Source organism: Prionailurus bengalensis, chromosome C2 (genome assembly GCF_016509475.1).
Source record: "Prionailurus bengalensis isolate Pbe53 chromosome C2, Fcat_Pben_1.1_paternal_pri, whole genome shotgun sequence".
NCBI classification, from domain to species: Eukaryota; Metazoa; Chordata; class Mammalia; order Carnivora; family Felidae; genus Prionailurus; species Prionailurus bengalensis.
The window spans coordinates 7,899,747-7,923,926 of NC_057350.1; the positions used below are offsets into that span (position 1 = coordinate 7,899,747).

The window sequence follows — 24,180 nt, forward strand, 5'->3', positions numbered from 1 at the left end:
TTTCTTTTGTTAGGAGAACCCTTAGGATTCACTCTCTTCACTTTCAAACACTCCATACGAGCCACACATCTTTCTGCATGACTTGCGTGTTTGGTTTCAATCCCCGTTTAAGTGAGGTTATAGGCTCTTCTCCTCTCCCCAGGCGTTTCTTCTAACAGACCAGAACAAGGCAGGGTACAAACGGGTCCTCTGAGGACGTACGTGGGAGGTAGAGCCCTCCACAGACTGAGTAAGCGTGGCCCTGCAGGCACAAAGTTAATACGACACGGTGAGGACACAGACGGTGATGACAAGGCAACAAAAGTGAACGACCTCTAGGCCAGGCCTAAGCTCTAGTTAATTTTCAGGTACTTTTCCAGTATCCCCCCGGCTTCTGCGATGTCAGAGTCACAAGCCCGAAGGAAAGTCGGGAGGAGGGATTTTGTTCTCCTCCCCTTCCCACACGTGAGCCATCCCGTCACTAAAAAGGACAGCGTTGCACACACGTGTCTTAGAGGCAGAGACAAATCTCAGCTTGGGAACTAAAGATTGCGTCGGATTTTTTTTTTTTTAAGTTTATTTACTTATTTGGAGAGAGACAGTACGAGCAGGGGAGGGGCAGAGAGAGAGAGAGAGAATCCCAAGCAGGCTCCAGGCTCAGTAGAGAACCCAATGCGGGGCTTGAACTCACGAAACCGTGAGATCGTGACTTGAGCAGAAACCAAGAGTCTGATGCTTAACTGACGGAGCCACCCAGGCGCCCCGCTGAAGATTGTTGTATACTTGCCCAGTCAAATGCACGTCAGCCGACGGTCTCCCCTGAGTCACTGCGCTGCCCTCACGGACACCCTTCCGTTCACTTTCACCCGCCCGGACAGCTGGCCAGATGCACATCGGTGGCAAAGAGTGGTCTCGAGACCTAAGTGACCTGAGGCCAGGAGCATCCACAGGATGCCAAACTTCCGGAAGTGTCCATTCTAAATGGGATCACCTTAGTCCACAGCTTGTGTGCCAGTGACACACGGAGGCTTCAAGACACATGGTGGGTCCCACTAACCTGAAGTGTGCTCCTGCCTCTTCTTTGGGGCACAGACAGCCAAGGGCATCTTAGTCCAGGAGCTTCCCCAGCCAGCCAGCCCCACGGTCTTTAAGCTGGGGCTCTCCCTGGGCTGTTTGTCTTAGCCTCAACCATCCATTACGTTTTCTTCCCAGTTGAGGGCATTCTCTCTCCAAGTGGATTCGCGTCATTGTAAGAGTGCTCGTGTAAGAAATATTGGTGACGCTTTGTGATTCCCTCTTATTTCTTTAGTCCGCCAGGTCTTTATTGAACAGCTATCGTATCCCACATTGTGCCCAGCTCCAGAAACACAAGCGAGGCACAGTCCCTGCTCGTCGTGACATTTATGTTCTGTCAGCAAGAAGTCTCACAGGGGACGGTGGGGTGTGATGGGCAGGTGTGACAGAGACCTAACTCAGGAAAGGCCTGCTGGAGGGGGCTACATGGCCCCTAAGGGAAATATACAAGTCAGGCAGGGGAGCAGAGACCCGGAGAGACCGCGTGAGAACTTTGGACCTTGTTTTCGCGGCAACGGGATGTCACCGAAAGGCTCTGAGCCAGACAGATAGCATCAGATCTGCTTTGTTCCAAGGTCACCCTAGCGTCGGGAGAAGACGAGCTGAAGGCAGGAGCCGCTTCCAGAGATGAGGGTGGCATGGGCCAAGGTGGTGGCGATGGTGCTAGCAACGGGAAGAGAAGGAAGCCGAGATCCAAGGTGCATTTCAGAGGCGGAACCGACCATATGCATCAAGCGATTGGATGTCAGCAGCGCCATTGACTGGAACTGGGAATCTGGGCTGAGAGGCAGGTTTGGAGGAAAAGGTGATACAGGTGGCACGTGTTCAGTTAGGGGCATTGGATGAGACACCCGAAGGGGAGATGCCCAGTGGGCAGGTGAATGCAGGGGTCTGGAGCATCAGGCATGAGGTTTGGGCTGGAGGTTAGAGAGTCAGCAGCTCCTAAAGTCACATGAGCGAACGAGATCATCCAAGGAGAGAATGTAGACAGAGGACCTCGGAGCCCAGAGAGAGGACTGGGAGGCCAGGGGGACTCAGAAGGAGGACACGGCCAGCAGGGTCAGCAGCAGAGCCAGTCCAGTGAGCTTGCAGGTCACGAGAGCTGCGGGACCACTGCGTCCTTAGAGGACCTAACAGCCAGCTGGTCGCCTGTGGCCGAAGCGGCTCTACCTGAGGTTTTGGTTTTGGAAGCGCCAGTAAGTAGGATGAGATCATCGGCCAGGATTTGCCTCAATTAGCGTTAAGTCTAGGTTGCCCCGGCAAGAGTGTAGTCAGTGGCTCGTATAAGTTTTAGTCTTTCCGGCAACACAAACTTACCTTTAGCACTAGTGAATTAATGTGCCGGACAAGGGCCCAGAGATCCATCAAAATGGCCCATCTGGACGTCCTTTACCCAACAAAAAGATCCTAAGTCTCAGGGCGCCTGGGTGGCTCAGTCAGGTAAGCATCCAACTCTCGATTTCAGCTCAGGCCAGGTCGTAATCTCACAGTCATGGGATCAAGCCCCACTTCGGGCTCTGCACTGAGCATGGAGCCTGCTTGGGGTTCTCCCTCTCCCTCTCTCCCTGCCCCTTCCCCACTCGCATTCTCTCTCTCAAAATAAATTAACTTAAAAAAAAAAAAGTTCCGAGGGGCGCCTGGGTGGCTCAATCGGTTAAGCGTCCAACTTCGGCTCAGGTCGTGATCTGGTGGTTCGTGAGTTCGAGCCCCTTGTCGGGCTCTGTGCCGACGGCTCGGAGCCTGGAGCCTGCTTCCAATGCTGGGTCTCCCTCTCTCTCTCTCTGCCCCTCCCCTGCTCACGTTCTGTCTCTCTGTCTCTCTCAAAAATAAGTAAACGTTAAAAAAAAATTTTTTTTAAGTTCCTAAGTCTCTTACTAAAACTGAGTTTTCCCCCGACCAACTCTATATTGTTCTAATTATCAAACTCAAAACGTAAAGGCCTGGGTTTTTTACTAGAATCTTAAAGTCAGCTGAAATAAGATGTTTATGTTCAACTATGCAAAGAGTAACAGAACCACGTGAGCTTCATAAACTCTCTGGAGGGCACTCTCAGGATCACGGACTCTGCTTTTTCGCTCCAAGATGAAGTCATTTTAATTATACGTGTCATTGTTTGTTTTATTTGGGAAGGATAAGCACTTAGAATTTTAAGCCAACTTTTTAAAAACCGTGTCCAAGGAGAGATTATAATTTATAGACTCCACGCTCAGATGAGTAGAAATAGAATTGACTTTGTTTCCCTGTGACTGAAATTAACTACACTGCTCTTAAGCTCCCTGTTTCCTGGTAGAAATAAAAGCTTACATTTGCCAATTAAAGGTAACTTGGTCACTTCCAGCTTCCCATGTGGTTCATTCAGATCTAAACTGTCACTCAGGGGGCACCTGGGTGGCTCAGTCGGTTAAGCGTCCGACTTCAGCTCAGGTCATGATCTCACGGTCCGTGAGTTCAAGCCCCGCGTCGGGCTCTGGGCTAATGGCTCAGACCCTGGCACCTGCTTCCGATTCTGTGTCTCCCTCTCTCTCTGCCCCTCCCCCGTTCATGATCTGTCTCTGTCTCAAAAATAAATAAACGTTTAAAAAAAAAATTAAAAAAAAAATAAACTGTCCCTCAGGAAGTTCCCCTCTCGAACCATAAGAGCCATCTGAATCGGGGTGGTTTATACATCATTTTGGCATCGGTGAGGGGGTGTAACCTAAGTACATCCTGCCTCCTTGCTCTCCCCACAAGGTCTTTGGGGTATCACGTGCTCTCGCTGCGAGGGTCCAAGTGTCCACCAGGCTCCTGGATTAGAAGCTGCCGTGTGCCTCTCCCCACGGTCCTGCCAGCGCCTCCACACCGTCCGCACACGCTCCCGCATACACACTCGAGAACACACACACTTGCACACACACGAGGGAAGCTCACACAAGCACAAAAACGCATGTTCATACACACTAACACACACACACAACACAGTCAGAGCACACGCTCTGGGCCAGGCCCTGGGGCACTGACCAGATGCACCTCATTTAAATGATTTACAGTTTTCTTAAAAGGATCACAAAAGCAGGGGCGCCTGGGTGGCGCAGTCGGTTAAGCGTCCGACTTCAGCCAGGTCACAATCTCGCGGTCCGGGAGTTCGAGCCCCGCGTCAGGCTCTGGGCTGATGGCTCAGAGCCTGGAGCCTGTTTCCGATTCTGTGTCTCCCTCTCTCTCTGCCCCTCCCCCGTTCATGCTCTGTCTCTCTCTGTCCCAAAAGTAAATAAACGTTGAAAAAAAAAAAAAAAAAGGATCACAAAAGCAAATCCTAAAAGGAAATACAAGTAGAAGCAAATGAACCTAACCAGACATGAAATAGATGACAGGCCACGTAGAAAAAAGAACAAATTCAGCGACGTTTAGAACACAGGACCTTGATTACACTCCCTCGGTGGAATATTCCAAGATTGAAAAGAAGTGCAAAGAATTTTTTTCTTAATTTTTCAATGTTAATTTATTTTTGAGAGAGAGACAGAGACAGACAGAGAGACACAGCGCGAGTCGGGGAGGGGCAGAGAGAGAGGGAGATACAGAATCCAAAGCAGCCTCCAGGCAGGCCCCAAGCTGTCGGCATAGAGCCCGACCAGGGGCTCGAACTCATGAACCATGAGATCACGGCCTGACCCAAAGTCAGATGCTCAACCGACTGAGCCACCCAGATACTCTGCAAAGAAATTTTTAATTTTCCCTTACAGGTTTGTGGTCGATAGTGTCAAAAGGACAAACAGCACCTTGTGGGTTGTTGTTTTTTTTAAGGTGCTTTATTCAGATCTTATGAAGGAGTCTGTTACCATCATCCTCCTTCCTTCCAGAAGACTCTGATGACTTTGAGAGGAAAGTGAGTTTTATACAGTAAAAGAAGGAAGTCTTAAGAGGGCCTTTCCTCCTGGCTTGTAGAGGGCCTCCTTCTCGTGGCATCCCAACATGGCCGTTTTCGGGTGTGCATGCGGGAGAGAAAGGTCTCTGGTATCTGTTCCTCTTACAAAGACACCAACCCTATGAATCAGGGCCCCACCCTTATGACTTGGTTTAACCTCAATTACCTCCCTAACGTGCTGTTTCCAAATACAGTCCCATTCAACATGGGAATTTTAGGGGCGCACAATTCAATCCATAACCCGTGTTATCCAGGAAAGGTACTTACACTTTCTTTGCTTTAGTTTGACCATATGAAGGTAGAAATCATAACAGCCCCGCTGTAAGAAAGCTGCTGCGAGGACTAGACGGTTGATGCACGCAAAGTGTTTTGTGCCTGGCAGAAAATAAACAATCAATAACATTTCGTATTTAACCCAAAACTTGTTAATTTTGCCAACTACTTTGGCGAGAGCAAAGTTAGGAGTACACACATAGAATGTCTTTTTTTTTTTTTTTTAGACATTAAGAAAATGCACATCTCCATTTATTTTTGCATGGCTGCAGGTGAACCTCGGTGGCCCCCCAATATTTGAATAACAGAAGAAGTACAACTGTTTATGGAAGGGCCTTGTAACCTGAGTGGAAGGCAGGGCTCTGTTATTTAAATAATCAGCAGTTGGCTGAACCTACTGAATGAAAGTTATTATCATGCCACGGCAGAGATTACACTATACTGTTTCTTTTTGACATCGCGCTTGGTAAATCACCAACGTTCTTCTCCCACACAAACACTTATAAACATAAGTGCGGAACACTTCATTACTGTGCTAATTCAGTGCGGTCCTTACCGAGAATAGCGAGGAGTAAAGAGAAACATCACATCGTTTAGCCCAGCATTTGAAATAAGAAGGCGAAGCCCCTACAGTCAGTTCTTTGTCTCTGAATACTGATGGTCCATATTGGTTAATTTTACAGTATTCAAAGTGGTGATGGCGCTTTATATCCATTTCATTTTATTGGCATCGTATTCTCCAGGCGGTTTTGATGTATTATCTGTCTACAGAGTGAATCCCTCTGGCTTTATCCAGCGGGCTCTCTCTTGAGGATGGCTTTCATCATATTGGTATTCTGCTCAAAACATTTCCCATCATAATTTGCTGCTGTGAATCTAAAAATAGAGCTTTGCCTGTTAAACCGTCGTCTTGCAGGCCTGACCCTCTGCCTGCTCAGCCGCTATGACAGATTCCCTAGCGGTGCCGCAGTTAGGTTTCCCGGCTTCTAGATGGACTGGGCTTTGCGCCCACCGCCATTACACGCCCCCCACCCCCGTCCTTGCTCTTACATAGTCTTACTCAAAGAACGAAATGGCCACCAAAAAGAGGAGCTAGTTCTAATCACTTCCCTGCAGGTTAAACTCTTGGAAGATTAACCAGAGATCCAAACAGAGAAGTTCTCAGAGGAGAAATTATGAAATTATGAAACGAAATAATATTTAAAAGATACACACACACACACACACAGTGTGCGCGCACGGCTTGGGGCTTTGGGGAAATAACTTAGACCATACCACGCTGCTACGAAAACCAAGCAGCCTCCCCCAGCATAAAGTCAAAGGCATGCCTGGACCTGAGAACCCTCCAGAAGACCTCTTCCTCCCCGAGTCCCACTTTGCCTCATGCCATCTCGCAGTGACAATCTGCACCACTCAATGTCCCCTCATTTCTTTTGAGACGGTGAGGACAGATTTCCCCAGGGATGTACTTTGGACCAAGCTTACCAGATGCGTATCTATTTTATTAGACTTTTCAAACAACCAATTCTTGCCTTTATCCATCCTATTTTTCGTTTGTTGTCTATTTTAGTAATTTGCACACTGACCTTTATTGCCTATTTGCCATGGGTTCATCCTGTTGTTGTTGCTACTGCTGCTAATTTTTTTTCCACTGAGCAGGGCTGACACACACTGTTCCAGGTGTGCAACATAGTGATTCAACTTCTGTATGTCCTGTTGGTCTCTCCTTCTTTCTTAAGATGGATACTCTGCACGTTAGTTTTCGGATTTTCTTTCTTTTCTTCTTTTTAAAGATTTTTTTTATGTTTATTTATTTTTGAGAGTGAGAGAGTGAGCACAAGACGGGGAGGGACAGAGAGAAAGACACAGGATCCAAAACAGGCTGCACGCTCCAAGCTGTCAGCACACAGCCCGACATGGGGCTTGAACCTACAAGCAGCGAGATCGTGACCTGAGCCGAAGTCGGACGTTTAACCGACTGAGCCACCCAGGCGCCCCAGACTTTCTTCTTTTCTAGCAGAAGCATTTAGACCTATACATTTTTCTCGCTTTCCATGTATCCTATAATTATGACATTTAGACTTTTTATATCATTTAGTTCCAAGTATTATTGAATTTCAGTAGGGTTTCTTGTTTGACAGAAGCTATTTAGAAATGTGATGGTATATTATGAAAGACGTGGTCATTTTTAAAATTCATCTTTTTTTTTGTTTTCTGTCCCGTGCATGCAAAGCTCCAGACTTGTATCAACTCATGCACGGAATTCATTCGCAGGATTCTCGTCCCCAGCTCTATCCTCTGTAGGATTCCCCACCGTTTTCAGCTCCCAGACACCCGCTGCTCAATCTTCTGTCTAGCAAGATAGGACTTTTCTCTGAATTCTAGCCACTTGTGCCCCGCATGGTCTCACAGACTCGGGTCACTGTCAGGGTAAAACAGTGAGAAATGAGAAAAACACAACCACAAACTCTTTGTCCACAGTCCCCTTTTCCCATCCTCTGGCCAGATTTTCTCCAGGCTTTCAGTGCCTGTGACATACAGCACACAGAGAAGTTCCCGATGGGGCAACACTGAGGGCTGGGTGAGGATAGGACGAACCTAGCGGGGACCCCCCCCCCCACTCTCATCCTCTGGCTCAGAGGGGCACCTTGTCCCAGTGCTGTGGTCAGAAGGACAAGGTTTCTCCCCGAGATTTTGTTGTCAGCACCTGCTGCCGACTTCTATGCTGGGAACACTCATCTGGTTAAAGCCAGATGATGAAAAAGGAAGAAAAGAAAAGGAAAAACAAGAAATTTACCCCCAAACAAGTTGATCTTCATGTTTGGTACCCTTTTCCCATCTTCCCGCTCGTGTTAGACTTTCTGGAGTCTTTAGGCTGAAGATTTTGTCTAGAGAAGTTAGTTGTTTGTAATCAGCAGGAGAGAAAAGCTGTACTTAATTCTGTCTTCACCAGAACCAGAAGTCCTATCCCTTACTTTTTTAATTGAACTTATTTTTTATTAAAAATATGGATTTTGGGGGCGCCTGGGTGGCTCAGTCGGTTAAGCGTCCGACTTCAGCTCAGGTCATGATCTCGCGGTCCGTGGGTTCAAGCCCCGCGTCGGGCTCTGTGCTGACAGCTCAGAGCCTGGAGCCTGTTTCAGATTCTGTGTCTCCCTCTTTCTCTGACCCTCCCCTGTTCATGCTCTCTCTCCCTCTCTGTCTCAAAAATAAATAAACGTTAAAAAAAATGCATGGATTTTGTAATTTTCCAGCACCTAGGTTATATTTTAGCCGTGGGTCCTTCATAGATAGTCCGGGATAACACTGGAAACAGAAACCTCCCACTTTCCTTCCTAAGGACTCAAGCCAAATTCCACACATGAATGAAATCATATGATATTTGTCTTTCTCCGACTGACTTATTTCACTTAGCATAATACCCTCTAGCTCTATCCACATTGTTGCAAATGGCCAGATTTCATTCTTTCTCATTGCCAAGTAGTATTCCATTGTATATATAAACCACATCTTCTTTATCCATTCATCTGTTGATGGACATTTAGGCTCTTTCTATCATTTGGCTGTTGTTGATAGTGCTGCTATAAACATGGGGGTGCACGTGCCCCTTTGAATCTCAACAGAGAACACAGGGAAAGGAAGGAAAAAGAAGATAAAAACAGAGGGAGACAAACCATAAGAGACTCTTAGATACAGAGAACAAACCGAGGGCTGCTGGCGAGGAGTTGGGTGGGGGGAGGGTTAAATGGGGGGTGGGAATTAAAAAGGACACTTTTCAAGATGAGCACCGGGTGTTATATGTAAGTGATGGATCACTGGTTCTACTCCTGAAGCCAAGACTACACTGCGTGTTAACTAACTTGAATTTAATTTTTTTTTATGTTTCTGATGTTTATTTATTATATTTGCGACAGAGAGAGTGTGAGTGGAGGAGGGGCAGAGACAGAAGGAGACACAGAATCTGAAGCAGGCTCCAGGCTCTGAGCTGTCAGCGCAGAGCCCAGTGTGGGGCTCGAACCCATGAACCATGAGATCATGACCTGAGCCGAAGTCAAACGCTCAACTGACTGAGGCACCCAGGCACCCCTTGAATTTAAATTTAAAAAAAAGGACTCACAAGCCATCTTTTTCCTGAATAACGGATCTGAGACATTACCAACCAACAATGTTAATTAAACTGCTTCTCTATAGTTTTCCTAAGTCAAGTCTTTTGACTTGACAACAAGTAGTGTTTGGGAAACTACAATGTTGAAGCGCTGTGCTAAATGCTAGGAACATGGAAATAAACAAGACCTACCAGCCCCAGTGTGATCCCAATTCAACAAGGGAAACGGACACTTAGAGGCAACTGCAAACAGTGGGATAAGGACCATGAGAGGGTATCACTGGAGTGTTATGGCACCCTGGGCTCTATAGTTTCAGCTAGGGACCGGTCAGTCACAGAGTGCTCCAGAAAGAAGATGATAAATTAGCGCTTGAAAGATGAGCGGGATCCCATCGGGAGAAGGATATTCAAGATAGAGCAAAGAGATGAACACAGGCATAAAAGCACAAATGCCAATGGCGGGAGAGTCAGTATGCCCGGAGAGTGGAGAGCGATCAGAACTGGAGATCAGCTTTTTCATGTTTCGCTCTTCACCAAAAGAAGCATCTCTTTTTCCAGAGAGATGTTTACTCACTAAACACCTAATGCAGGGGACTCCATGACTGTCTTCTTGATATGGAAAATAACACAACATACATACGCACTGATGTAACCTTGGCAGCTCTTTCTTACCGTGTTAGCCCAGTTGGTTGTATTTTGTTACTTTTTCAAATTCAATGAAAATCACATCTTTAAAGAATGGATTAGGGGGCGCCTGGGTGGCGCAGTCGGTTAAGCGTCCGACTTCAGCCAGGTCACGATCTCGCGGTCCGTGAGTTCGAGCCCCGCGTCAGGCTCTGGGCTGATGGCTCGGAGCCTGGAGCCTGTTTCCGATTCTGTGTCTCCCTCTCTCTCTGCCCCTCCCCCATTCATGCTCTGTCTCTCTCTGTCCCAAAAATAAATAAACGTTGAAAAAAAATTAAAAAAAAAAAAGAATGGATTAGAACCAATGGCAATGTGTAGAATAGGAATCTTTCTGCAAAAAAGGAAAATTATCAATTTACACTAAAAACTCTTTTTAATATTGTACTATTGGGTAAGTACATTAATATTATTTTTTATCCCTTTTTAAATGAATTAGGACACCACAAAATGAATAAAAAAAGGAAAAGCATCCATGAGCATTCATTTAAATCTCACCTATTCACCTTTTTATTACAAAAATTAAACAATCTCATTAAAATGGTACTATGAAAAGATATTTTACTATCCCTATAGAATTCAATAAGTTATTCGTTTGCTAGGTACATAACAAAGTAACACAGACTGGGAGGCTTAAATAACATAAATTTATTGCCTCATAATTCTGGAGGCAGGAAGTCCAAAATCAAGGTAGGGTTGGTTGCTGTGGAGGCCTCTCTCTCTGTCATGCCAATGACCACCTTCTTCCTGTGTCTTCACGTGGTCTTTCCTCCGTACATATCTATGTCCTAATCCACTCTTACAAAGACTCTGATCATATTGGATTAGAACCCATCCTAATGATCCCATTTTAATGGAATTATCTCTTTAAAGACCCTATCTTTAAAAACACAGTCTGAAATACTGGGGGTTAGTACATCAACATAGGAAATTTTAAGGGAACAATTCAGTTCCTAACAGTACACAGTTTCCACAAACCAAGTCAGTATTTACATTTCCCTCAACAAATAACCCCATCACATACCTTTGAATCACTTTGCTTTATTGAATAAGTAAACTGTGGCATTTCCATTGAATGAAATAGTGTAATTGCCATATAAATGGAGTAACCAAAAAATTATACTGAAGAAAAACATTTATATTTGCCTGTGTAGTTGCCTTGATCAATGCTGTTTCTTTCTCGATTTGAGTTACTATCTAATAACCTTTTATTTCATTCTGAAGGCCTCTCTTTAGTACCTCTCGTGGAGTAGGACTGCCATAAATCAGTTCAGTTTTTGTTTACCGTGAAATGTCTTAATTCCTCTTTCTTGTGTGAAAGACAAAATTGCTGGATGTAGGGTCCTTGACATATAGTCTTTGTCTTTAAGTGCTTGCAATGTGTCTTCTCACTGCCTCCTGGCTTCCATGGTTTCTGACGAGAAACCAGATGATGATATTGTTGTGGATCCCTTGTGTGTGATCGTCGTCTATATCTTGCTGCTTTTAAGATTCTCTCTTTGTCGGGGCGCCTGGGTGGCTCAGTCGGTCGGTTAAGCGTCCGACTTCAGCTCAGGTCACGATCTCACGGTCCGTGGGTTCGAGCCCCGCGTCGGGCTCTGGGCTGACGGCTCGGAGCCTGGAGCCTGTTTCCGATTCTGTGTCTCCCTCTCTCTCTGCCCCTCCCCCGTTCATGCTCTGTCTCTCTCTGTCTCAAAAATAAATAAGTGTTAAAAAAAATTTAATAAAAAAAGATTCTCTCTTTGTCATTGTGTTTCAACAGCTTGATTATTGATGTGTCTGAGTATGAATCTCTTGCGTTAATCTTACTTGGAGTTTGATAAACTTCTTGTGAGTGTAGACCAGTGGTTTCCATTAAATTTAAGATGTTTTTAGCCCTCGTGTCAAGTATCTCTTCTCCCCCTTTCCCTCTCTACTCTCCTTCTGAGATTTCCATTACGCATATGATATGATCGATGGTGTCCCACACATCTCTGAGGCTTAGCTCAGTTTTCTTCTTTCTTCTCTCTTTCTGTCCCTCAGACTGGAGACAATCACAATTGACCTGTCTTCAAGCTCATGATTCTTTCTTCTGCCAGTTCAAATCTGCTGTTGAGTACCTCCAGTGCATTTTTCATTCATCTATTATACATTCCAACTCTAGAATTTAATATAATTTAATTTATATTTGTTTTTTTATATATGATTTGTATTTCTTTATTGATATCCTCAATTTGGTGAGACATCATTCTCGTAATTTCCTTTAGTTTTTTTTTCACATATTTACACTAGCGAGTCAGGTGAGTCCAATGTCTCAGCTTCTAGGACAGTTTCAATGGACTGCTTTCTTCCTATACATGGGCCATACTTCCTTTTTCTGTCATAGGTCTCATAAATCTTTAAAGCCAGCATTTTAAATAATATAATGTGGCAACCCTAAAAATCAGATTCTCCCTCCTCTCCAGGGTTTTTTGTTGCTGTTGCTGTTTGCTTAGTGACTTAGTGTGAGATTCAGGAAGTCTGTATAGTTTTGTATATAGTCCCCTGAAATCTTTGCTCAGTTAGCTTTGTAATCAGCTAATGACTGGACAAAGGTTTCCTTAAATGCTTGGAATCAGTAAGTCTCCAGTCTCTGCTAAGGAGTGCTGTGTGCATGGTGGGGGGCAGGCCTTCAACACTGAGGTAGGAACTTTACAGCCTTGCCTTCACCTTCACTTCCTGCTTGCTCAGAGGCTCAAGGTCAGCCAGAGACAAGAGCTCAGGGCCTTCTCAGGTCTTTCCTGGGCATGTACCCAGTCCTAAACATGCATGTGGTCTTCTAGATTCTCAGGAATATGTCAGAGTTTTTCCAAGTTCCTTACGGACATCTTTCTCCAGCTTTTCCTTTTGTTTCTTGGTTAGCTTGTTGTTTTCCCCAACTGTTATCACTGCCCCCCAAGCAGCTGCAATATTAAACGACTGCCTGGCTGTTTCTGACAACTGACCCAAGGTAAAAGGCTGCCTGCATTGGGTGAGCTCTCTGCCAGGTCACACAAAGACAAGCCTTGCAAGCGGGGTTTTCTAGGGAACCGCCAGACACATGAAGTAATGACAGTTCTGAGAACGGGGCTTGGAAAGAGCTCCACCCGTGTTCTGACCTCCGCTAGCTGTTAGGCTGCTGGTTTTCACCACGATTGGGGCTGTTGGTTTTTGAGGCTCGTGGGGCTGAGCAGGGGGAGTTAAAATTCCACACCGTTCAGGGTTCTTACTAAAGTTCAGCTATTTTGTTCCTAAGGAAGCTCCCCTGGAATTCATTTACAGAGCTCTAAAAGAGTTTGTTTGGTCCGTGCTTGCCACTGCTCTCATTGCTTTTATGGGGGAGAAGGTTTTCAGAGGTTCCTCCCCTCCCCCCGCCGGCCTTCCTGGTGACATCCTCTTGGCTGCACCCGCTGTTGTTTCTTCATACCTGTATCCCAAGTGTCTGATTCTCTCTTCAGCCAGCTCCAACAGATGTTGAAGGTCCATTTAGATTTTAACTTTAGTAACGGTAGATGTTATTCCTCACTGCATTTGGTTACGTATATAGCCAGAATGGAAAGCCTAGGCGGATTTTATGGTATTTGACCATCGCTGGCTTCTAATCACTTCACAGTAAACGTGTACCTCCTTTATGGGGAAAAAAAAAGTTACTGAAGTTATTTTATCACCTTTTCCCCTTGACTTCCTGTGTACTCCTCATTCTGAGCCCATATGTCCCTGCCATCATCTGTCTTCCCCCGTCACACCCCAACACACACGAAGAGTTGGCAGTTCGGACGAGAAGCGCTGGTCGGGAAATAAAAAGCAAGACAGGGGCCTTTTCTTTTCCATATCTAGAAGTCCTGCAGTACTTGTGTTAGAGGCATAAAAGGGGGCTTTTGTGGGTTAGCCAGACAGACACTGCCAAAGGGTAGGATTCAGTTTGGGGATTAAGGAGAAGAACCCAGGGCTGGAGTGAGGGCAGCGCTGACTCGGGCCCTGACAGCTGAGCGGGGTAAATCACGTAAGTCCCTGGCACCCCGGTTTCTTCTCCTAGTCGCAAGGAGCAAGTGCCATGCTCTGAAATCACCCTGTAGCTTGAATCCTCCGTGGAAACACCCACACGTATTCTCTCCTCCCCTCTCCCCCTGCACTCGACACAAAGCAGTTGCCTGGTACACCTTGTCGGCTGTCTCAATAAACGACATGTGGACTGACTGGCTGTTTCCTGGAATGAATGAACACTGACCACGGGACAACTTTTGTGCGTCACAGGTAGTTTGGCCTTGAAGGATCCCTTATTCTTTTTTTTTTTTTAAGTTTTAATTACATGACATTTTACAATCTTATTAGAGTAAGGGTGACTATCTTTTTTTTTTTTTTTTTGGGGGGGGGGACAGAGAGAGACAGAGCATGAACGGGGGAGGGGCAGAGAGAGAGGGAGACACAGAATCGGAAACAGGCTCCAGGCTCCGAGCCATCAGCCCAGAGCCCGACGCGGGGCTCGAACTCACAGACCGCGAGATCGTGACCTGGCTGAAGTCGGACGCTTAACCGACTGCGCCACCCAGGCGCCCCGTAAGGGTGACTATCTTAACGTTTTCTTCTACCTAAAAGTTCCTTGTTTTGTTCTGATTTTAAAAGAATTTTTATAGGTCCCTAAAAAGCAGTTGTGGGCCCTAGGCCCCGGACCTGCCTAGCCAATGGAGAAGTCATGAGTTTCCCCCATTCTGTCATTTCATATTTTTACAAAAGCTGCTCCTGGGGCGCCTGCGTGGCTCCATGGGTTTAGCACCTTACTTCCGCTCAGGTCACGATCTTAGGGTTCATGGGTTCGAGCCCCGCGTCGGGCTGTGTGCTGACAGCTGGGAGCCTGGAGCCCGCTTCGGATTCTGTGTCTCCCTCTCTCTCTCTCTGCTCCTTCCCCACTCGTGCTCTGTCTCTCTCTGTCTCTCAAAAATAAATAAACGTTTAAAAAAAAAAGCTGCTCCTGACTCCTGGGCTGCAGTCGCTCAGATGGCATTTCTGTGCAAACCAGGAAAAGGTTTCTTATGTTTAAGAAGAAGGGACAAGCCTTGAAAGTATTATGGTTATTGCACAGTCTGAATAACTATGCTCACTGGGCCCGGGGCAAGTACAGAGTCGGGGGCGGGGGGGGGGGGCATCCCTTCCAACGTCACCTCGGGCGGCAGTGAGGCCTGCACGGCACGATGGGAGGAGAGTAACGCTGATCCATGACGTTCGGCTGGAGGACCTCCCGGGTGTAGTTCCATAAGCCAAACTCCACTCCAAGTCGATGGCCGGGAGGCTCACGTCTCCGTAGGGCTCAGGCGAAGCCCCGAAAGCCACGGGAGGCCAGAAGCGCGGCCTCCGGGGTCTCCCGGCGCGACAAGCGGACAGGGCACGAGCACACGTGACTGTGCACCTGTGCGCACGTGTCTTCCCGTGCGTGTGCACGGCCTCGCGGGCACGCGTGGCTGGCTGTGAGCCAGGACGCTCCCCCCTCCCCGCCCGGCGAAGTCCCGGCAGCGCCACCGCACACGCTGGTAGTAGCGTCCGCCTGCAGCACGAATCACACTCTGGGTCCTAAGCCCTGAGCCCCTGTGCGGGCCGCAGTCTGAGCAGCTCGGGGCCGCGACCACCGCCCGCCCGCTGGGCCCCCTTGCCGAGGGCAAGGCCGCACTCACTAAAGCCTCCGTCCGTCCCCTTCCTTGCAGGAATGACGTGCCAAGCCCGGAGCTCCTACGTCACCAGTGAGATCCTGTGGGGTTACCGCTTCACACCTGTCCTGACGCTGGAAGACGGCTTCTATGAGGTCGACTATAACAGCTTCCACGAGACCTACGAGACCAGCACCCCATCTCTCAGTGCCAAAGAGCTGGCCGAGCTGGCCAGCCGGGCGGAGCTGCCCCTGAGTTGGTCCGTGTCCAGCAAACTCAACCAGCGCGCGGACCCGGAGACGGAAGAGGAGGAGAAGAACCTCGAGGAGCAAACAGAAAGGAATGGTGACGTGGCAAACCTAGAAAACGAATCCAGAGTCTAGTCGCCTAGCCCGGCGGCTCCTCCTCCCCTCCCCCCCCCCCCCCCCCCCCCCCCCCCCCCCGCACAACCCCTCCTCGTCTCTCATGCTCTCTCTCTTTTGTCTCTCTTCCTTGGTTGTGTACGGATTTACATTTAGTTTTGACATCGCCAGAAAGCGAGTCTTCGAGGTGTAAAATATCTACCTGCCCTCTCTCAGTTTTGCAGACGGACGAGGCAGACACAGATTTGGTGAAGGTGCCAAGCGCCCTCCCTCGCGGCCCCAGCTTGCTCTCTTCCCGAAAAACCACGCATCCGACTCCTAGGGACTTAAGCTACTTACCTGCATGTCTTGGACAATAGCAGATCACTCAAAGAGTGTGTCAGAGATTTCACCTGGGATAGGACAAGTTAGGTCTCTGGTGCCTATTTCCTCATGCAGTGAGACATAGCGTATAACCCTCGGTTTTATAGATCCCAGTAAATTCCATCTGCAGGGCGGCGTGCCTGCCCCCTACAGGCATTGCAGTTATAGGACCCGGGTCAGGTAAAGACAAAACACTGTACATATATATGCCTTATGTAATTATTTTTCTTTTTGCAGTCAGTAATAAAACACAGCATGTACGAAAAGTACTGTAGGACAGAACTTCCAAATAATGTACATAGATGTATAATTAATGTAGGTTTAGATATATAACTTTAGAAATAAGATGCAAAAAAAAAAAAAAAAAAAAAGATTCCCAATGTACAGCAGGCATTTCTGTTCTGATGTCTTTGCTTTCTGAATTTCTTTGGTCCCATCGATCACTGGCCCTTAGTGCATGGCCTTTGTTCTGTGTCCCAGACTGGTAGTGTTTGGGTACCTCACTGTTCCCTTGCTTATCCTCTCACTGAATCTAATAAGCCATAGGTCTGGGGGAAGTTAGGAGGTCCGGTACACGGCAAAACCCACCACCAATATGCTGAGATACTGTGAAATGTTTACAAAACTGAGGTCTCTTTCTTTTTTTTTTTTTTTTTTTTTTTTTTTCTTTTTAGTAACAGGAGCCTCACTGACTAGCCTGGGAGAATATTCCAGGGGGACGACACTCTCTGGCATGTCAGCAATGATGTGTTTATGCTTTTCACATGAGCTGTCACCCTTTGTAGTACAAGAGTTTGGGAAACTCTTCTCCTGCAAACCCATGGATTCCCCAGCTGTTCCACTCTGTAATTGTGAGAAACTATAGACCTAAAAAAAATCAGACATGGTAATTTCGCAGAAGACGGTTCGGGTCTAAAGCCATGACATTCATGAAGGCGTGCAGTGGGCGACATGTATTATAATCATTCACCTCACACACTTTGACTCCATCCGGCTCTCTCCCTGGCCCCTCTAGCTTATCCATCAGCATTTTTCGCATTTGTATTTATTATTATTCGTCTTCTTTTATTATTCTGAAATGACCAGAGTTCAAGGGTCAAAGATTAAATCAACAATCTAGGTGACTCTGAAATCTCTCTAGAGCATGAAATCTCTCTAGAGACATCCAAAGTGTCTCCCAATCAGAAGAAAACAAGCAAAAAAACTGCAGCCTTAATTAATTTTAATCTGTGAAGATAAATGGAAAGAGAGAGATTAAGAGGGAGAAGAGAAGAGAAGGAAGGAAGGAAGGAAGGAATTTTGTACTAAAAAATCTAAATTTCAAAATGAAAAAAAATTTTCAAGTAAAACGATAAGGAAGAGGATGTTAGACGAAAATCTCAAGGGCAGGTGGAAATTTTGCACTGTAACAGATCTTTCACATTCATTTCGCAATTTTAAACTCTTTATTCCCTAAACAGTCGCCCATCATAAATATTCATTGGCTGAACTCAAGTTCATTTTCAGCTCCCACAGCTGTGCTCAGTTTGAAGCTTTGTGCCTTGGAGGTCAAAGAACTCAAACTAGCTATCACTCCCTGTTGCCCTTGACTTCCCTGACCAGATTGCACAGGGCTTCGCTGTAGTTTGGGGACTTGGCTACTAAAAAGCATGTCCCAGAGACAAGGAAAGTGGCTCCTCAATTTAACACAGGGGTCTCTCTTCTCCCACGTCCTTGGCCTTGCATTAGGACAACTGCTTCTTGGCACTGACTTAACCGAAAACAAATCTGTTGGCCACGTAGCCCTTTCCTGTTTGGCAGCATTTCACTTTCTGCATTGAATACCTGTCGAATCATTTATTCATTCCACACACTCCGAGGAGGGCGTTGTAGTCCAGGAGGAGGAGGAGGGAGCCCCATACACTTCCTGCCAGGCTGTTGGGAGGTACTGTGGCCTTACCTCGCTGTAGCCTTATGAAGGGCGCCCTTGACTTGGGGGCGCTAACCCCGCAACATCACCAGAGTTGCAGGGAAGGCACCGTAGCACAAAGCAAGATGAGGCAGGGGCTCATTAGCGAATTAGCTCTTGATGACTCAGTGGGCCTTTTTTTACTCCGTTACTAAGGTTCAAAGGACAGCACACACCCTGTTGTCTGGTTGGAAGAACAGTTTGGGGCCCTTTAGCACAACTGAACGAAGAGCCTTGGTGACCCTTTGGTCATGCACGTGTGTCGGTTCTGTATCTGTGACAGGGCACCCAGGTGTGAGGTCTCTGCCTATTTCTCATCGTCTTTTGTGTCAATGTAGTTGAAGACAGAACATGAACCAAATCTCGTTTTTGTAACGTGAGCCTCTGGATCTTTAAACAAGGATGCTCCAGAAGAACCTTTTACTAGAATGTCCCTATCAAACGTGTCTATTTTTCTACAATTATTGATAACACAGTTTAACAGTGTATTTTGTGTCAACTGTTACCATTTGGAATTGAAAGAAGTTCATTAAGACTGAATTTTCTAAGCAGCAAGTATTGAATGGTGTTTTTCATTAAGACCGTACAACAAAGATGAGCCCGTGATTTCTACTCACTCTATTCCGCCATGGCCAGTCCCCATTCACTCAGTCACTTTCTTAGCAAACCAAGTGTTATGAAAATAAATAAGCCTGTTTTAATTCAACAGTACCCACACCTAATGAGCATCGCTCTCAACTTGATATTTTGGTCTGTTTGGTTGGTGTGTTTGAGTCACTTTCCATAAAAGCATGGTGGGATCCAATAGCCAGATAAGAATTTTTACCTAAAGGGTTATGGTTTGCCACAGTAGACCCCAATCTGGAGAAAAGGGCAGAGTCAGCTGGAAGCATGACCTCCCCAAGGGCTGCTGAGACCCTCAGATTCTCACTTCCACCCACCCCAAGATGCTTTCCAACTGGAAAACCTATTTGTTGATAAGTCAGTTTTATGTAACTAATAAAATCGTTTCTGTTTTTGGCTGTCCCCTGGACGAATGATACTCTTTTGAATTAACATACTTGTAATCACTGTAATGTCAGGTCATTGTTTATCCATTCCTTCATAACATGGCATTGCAACCTGGTGAACCAACATACAGCCACTCCATGTCCGTAGGAAGGAACTCCCTCCTTCCCCCACTCTTTTGCTCCACGTGTCTCTCTCTTTTGTGCTTTCCCTAACTCTCCAGTGCCAGGTCCATTGATTGAGTTCGGTATCTTATGTTCCCTAACAGAAATCCAGCTACTGTCTTTAAAAATGTCAACTTATTTCTTAAGCACAATTTTTCTCTTGGTTTAACCAAACTAGGGCTCTGAAGTGTCTATTTCTCACTGTACTCTAGTTAAAAAAAATTATTTACGACTTCATTCAAAAGCCTAAATTTTGAAATCTCCAGAGCAACATCCTTACGCTTTCCTTCCCTACATTTTCTTACATTTCAGGTTTCTTAATTTTTCCCCTTTGCTTTTTAATTTGATTTAAGCCAATATCTTTGGGATGCACAGAAACTGTTTATTAAAGGCGGGAGCTGGTGGACATGGGGGTTATAAAAATGCCAGTAGAAAACGACTGGGACTCACTCAAAGAATGTGAAATCATTTGACTAGCTGAGTAATTCAAGATAAAAAAGAAGGAAAATATGCATAGTCATTTCCAAGACAGCTTGCCAATAGTCTGACTTTCTTTCCTTGACTTGGATGGTACTCTATGTGACTCAGAAAAGTCAAAAGGGGAGTTGTAATGAAATGCCCTACATACATGGGAAATAGTAACTTCTATGATTTCCTTTCAACGGATGGCTATAAAGTTGAAAAACATGGTTATACATAATAGATGATTCATTGATACCGCATTCCAATATAGTAAAGTCATATTATCTTGTTTCTAGACTTCACGACCAACCTGTGTTTAAGAAAATGTAATCCTTTCATTTCAAATGGAGTTAAACACACCTCTTCCTAATATTTCTGCCCTTAATGTCTTAGAGAACTTCCACCGTAGTGTCATCTAGAAGTCAAAAACTCTGCAAGGCTACAAAGAGATTTTGACAAAGCACAATATCAACACAAAATACAATGACAAATTATGTCATTACACAAATTATGTCATTTAATTCTACTCTACCATGAGAGCTTGAGTGTTACAATTTACGTTTTATGATAGGAATACTAGGGCTTAGGCAAACTGAATAACTTCCCCAAGGTTATGGGCCCAGTAGTAATAGCTCCTGGTCTCAAATCCAGGGCCAAGGCTTAAGCCACGGGCACTATTAATACAGAGAGGGTCGGCAAACCAAAACTACTCACAGACTCTGGCCCACTCCCTGTTTTTGCACCACTTGTGAGCAAAGAATGACTTTTACATTTTTTAATGGATGCAGAGGGGAGGAATATTTTCGGACATATGAAAATTGTATGCAATTCAAATTCCAGTGTCCATAAATAAAGTTTTCTTGGAACACAGCCACACTCATCCATTTGCGTATTGCCTATGGCTGCTTTCACACTACACTAGCAGAGCTGAGTATTTAAGACGGAGACTATGTGGCCAGAAGACTAAAATATTCCTATCTGGCCCTTTACAGAAAAGTTTGCTGACCTCTATACTGTCTGTACTATTAAGTACTATTCATGTATGAAGTGGTACTAATTATTAAATATTGTACCGTGCTACCAACAGAGTCCTGGACAACTCAGAACGATGATATTATTTCCCGATAAAAATGCATTGCAGTGACTCGCAGATCTGTTCCAAGAAAAAAATAACACAGTCATATAATCAGGTGTCAAAGGAGGACTCCTTCCTTTTCATAACCATTCTCCCAGAGCGCTAAAGAAATAACCGGTCAAGATTCAGTGGCCAACTCACAAAGCGACAACGTGAAACAATTCCTTAACAAACAAAAAAGAAGTGGGAGTTCCCCGGTCCAGTTGACTGAGACATTGCGTCACTGGTGTATCTATAGGTGTTTAAATATGTAGACAGTGGGGACACGTGTCTCCACCCGGTGGGGAAAACCGGCCGCGCAGCAGTTGCTGGGGGAGCTTCCCCTCCCCCACCTGCCTTCTCTCCTAGGCTCCTATGGACAGTGGAGCTCTGCCTGTGTCCTCCCACTAGCTCTCTCTACCTGCAATTGATCAACGTACTGATGATGAACGTTGAACTGTTGCTCATGTCTAGCTGTCCTAGTTCTGGCTCTCTCCAGCCACTTGGCCAAAAGCTTAATTTAACATGAGAATTAGGAACTAAATCCTTCTCTTGGAAAACCAAGAGGTTCTTTACAAAGAGCTCAGGAAGAAACAGGAGGGCAGTAAGGGTTGTTGGATTGTTTGTCGCTTTCTGAGTCTGAAACACAAGATAAAGATTGGTAATTACAGAAATATTGAGAGCAAGAAACCCAGACAGTGGAGTTTTGAGATAAGTCAATATTAAATGACATTCTTTAGTATCACTACGCTGAAAGCACTTGTGTTCTAAGAAAGCATTTCCAAAGCCAGACATGGGTCAGCCAAGTGAGCCAAGTTCTGTTGGAAAATATATCAGGTTCTCTTATGAGTGCTTTCCTGGAAATTAGGTGGGGGGGGGGGGGGGGTGGATTTTGTAACAAATCATTGTGATGTATTGCTGACAGATACATGATGGAAATTGAGATGGATTTGGTCCTGTGTCTGAAACTAAATGGTAATGATATCTGAAATATATGTTGCAAAAAGCTCACAACAGCTTTGCGTGGAACAGCATAATAACTAAGTGGGGGGGAAAGATATCTCAAAGTTCAACACCGTAAAACTTAAATAAATGTAAAAGGAGTCAAACTTTTACTTGGCCTCATTGCCTTGGTAAAAGAAAGCTCGATGCATCCACCTAACTCAAACCTATCCTCGTCCAAAGGAAGAAATGAGAGCAAAATAGCTCGAGATGGTCAGCGTGATTAAGTGATGGAGATTTATCACCAAGGAAAGTGGCTTTTATAAAGTTAATTTTAGATACTACCCCCTAGACGTGAATCCTAATGTGTTCTGTGGTCGGCCAGAGAATTGTGACCACACAGGCAATAGATCTTGATTTCAGAGAATGAAATGTTCCTACTGTCAAAGGGTAATTGACCATTTCAGGATTAAGACCCTGCACCCATTGTATTAACACTGATCATAAATACTGTGATATCAACCAGCCAATCTTTATAAGAACTTGAAGGGCTGTTTTTCTCAGGCAATGTAAATATCTGCTACCAACAGACACTAGTGAAATAAACACGTAATGCACCATTATTTCTAAAATTCTGATAGAAATCATAAAATATCCATCTAAAGGAGCAAGAAGTCATGGGAGCCTAAGTTCAGACCTCTTCGGCTACTAAAACCCCAGTGCAGTCTGAATGCCTTATGGAGTGTATCAGTGTTAGGTTGATCAGCACTAAACACAACTACAGAACTGGATCAACTACAGCACAGAGAGCTGGGCTTGCATCAGCTGTGCACGATCAGAACCTCTAACCCCATGGCCACTATTCTTAGACAAGGACAAGGGACACTGTTCTCAGATCCATTTGGTGCCATCCTGGCATCATCTCTCAGCATTATTGGGCATGGGAATGGCTGTAAGCAACCCTCCCTTGGGTCAGTTTGGCCATGCACACCTGCTGCAGGCTCTCTAGGTGAACCTCTCTCTCCAGGTCTAGTTCCTGTTCATATAGACAATGACCCCTCCCAGAAGACACCGGGGAACCTGTGTCTTTTGAGCTTATGTTGGCCAGCACCCTTGACCCTACAGAGTACCCACCTGGAGCAGGGATGACAACTCTCCCTAGAAGAAATGAAGTAAGGCCTTTTGAATCCCCTATGCACAGGGCTGTCCCTCCTATACATAATCAAACAATATTATTGAATAAACGGAGTATGTGTAAAGAAGTCCAAGGAAAGATCATTTTCCCACGGTGATTGCCCTTATGACTTTTTTCCCCTTTACACATCTAATTCTTCAGCCTCTGGAAATTCTCACTTTTTAGTATCATGATGCTGTGAGCAAAAACTCAGCTGGGCCATTGGGCAATCCAAGACATCACCCTAGACGGTCTGATCCTGTTTCTTTAAGTAAGGGGGTCTGATCTGTTCAAACCTGCCCCTCATCCAATCCAAATGCTGCCCTGTCCAAGAAATGTCACGTCCTCTCTCTTTCCTCTAACAGGAACCAACAAACAAGGATATTATTGTCAAGAGTGTCCTCTTGATTTGCAAGGAACTCCCCTGGATGGCAACACTTGGAGACACAACTTAGGCTCTCCCCGGGTGCCCACAGGGCTATCATGTCACCACAGGTTATCATCCAAACATTCTACCCACTTCCGCTTTCTGTATTCCTTCCTTGGCTCACCACCAAAAGTCATCTTTCCTGGAAATTCTTCTGAGCTTCCATTCCATTTTTGAGTGGCAACCAAGAACCTATTATCAAGGCTAGTCTCATCTGTTACCACCTAATTGTTCACACCAGTTTTAACTGCGCATGTACTATGTTCACAGTCTGACCACCTGAGACCCAAAAAAAAGGTAAAATATTTCATTTCTGCCCCCATACACGCCCTGAGAGTCCATGAGTGATGACATCAGCCCATAACTGAGCAGAGCATAAAAAGGGGTCTTGTGCTGAAGGGACAGCTGGACTTTTCCAGAGGAAGCTTCTTGTCCTTTGCAACATGCAGTTAGGCTAACCAGCTTGCCAAAGATGATCCCGTATATCTTTATTCAGCCCCGTGGAACAGCATCTAAAATGAGTCTTGCAGGAACAACAGTGAACTCCCACACATGTACAGGATTCTGAAA

The 24,180-nt window shown here is 45.7% G+C and overlaps 1 protein-coding gene and 1 long non-coding RNA gene across 2 annotated transcripts in view; one reads left to right on the top strand and one right to left on the bottom strand.

Moving 5' to 3' along the window:
* KCNJ6 (potassium inwardly rectifying channel subfamily J member 6) overlaps positions 1 to 16,720 on the top strand; it is a 267,408-nt gene extending 250,688 nt beyond the window's left edge. The window contains exon 4 of the mRNA XM_043593602.1: positions 15,704 to 16,720. Within this exon, the coding sequence (XP_043449537.1) occupies positions 15,704 to 16,029 (326 nt within the window). The 3' untranslated portion in view covers positions 16,030 to 16,720. The remainder of the gene's footprint in view (positions 1 to 15,703) is intronic.
* LOC122491172 lies at positions 9,829 to 23,818 on the bottom strand. Its single transcript, XR_006299295.1, has 3 exons — positions 23,700 to 23,818; positions 21,354 to 21,359; positions 9,829 to 9,840 (listed from the first exon to the last, which is right to left on the bottom strand). It is a non-coding gene; the product is annotated as an uncharacterized LOC122491172 (long non-coding RNA).
* Between the last annotated feature and the right edge of the window lie 362 nt (positions 23,819 to 24,180).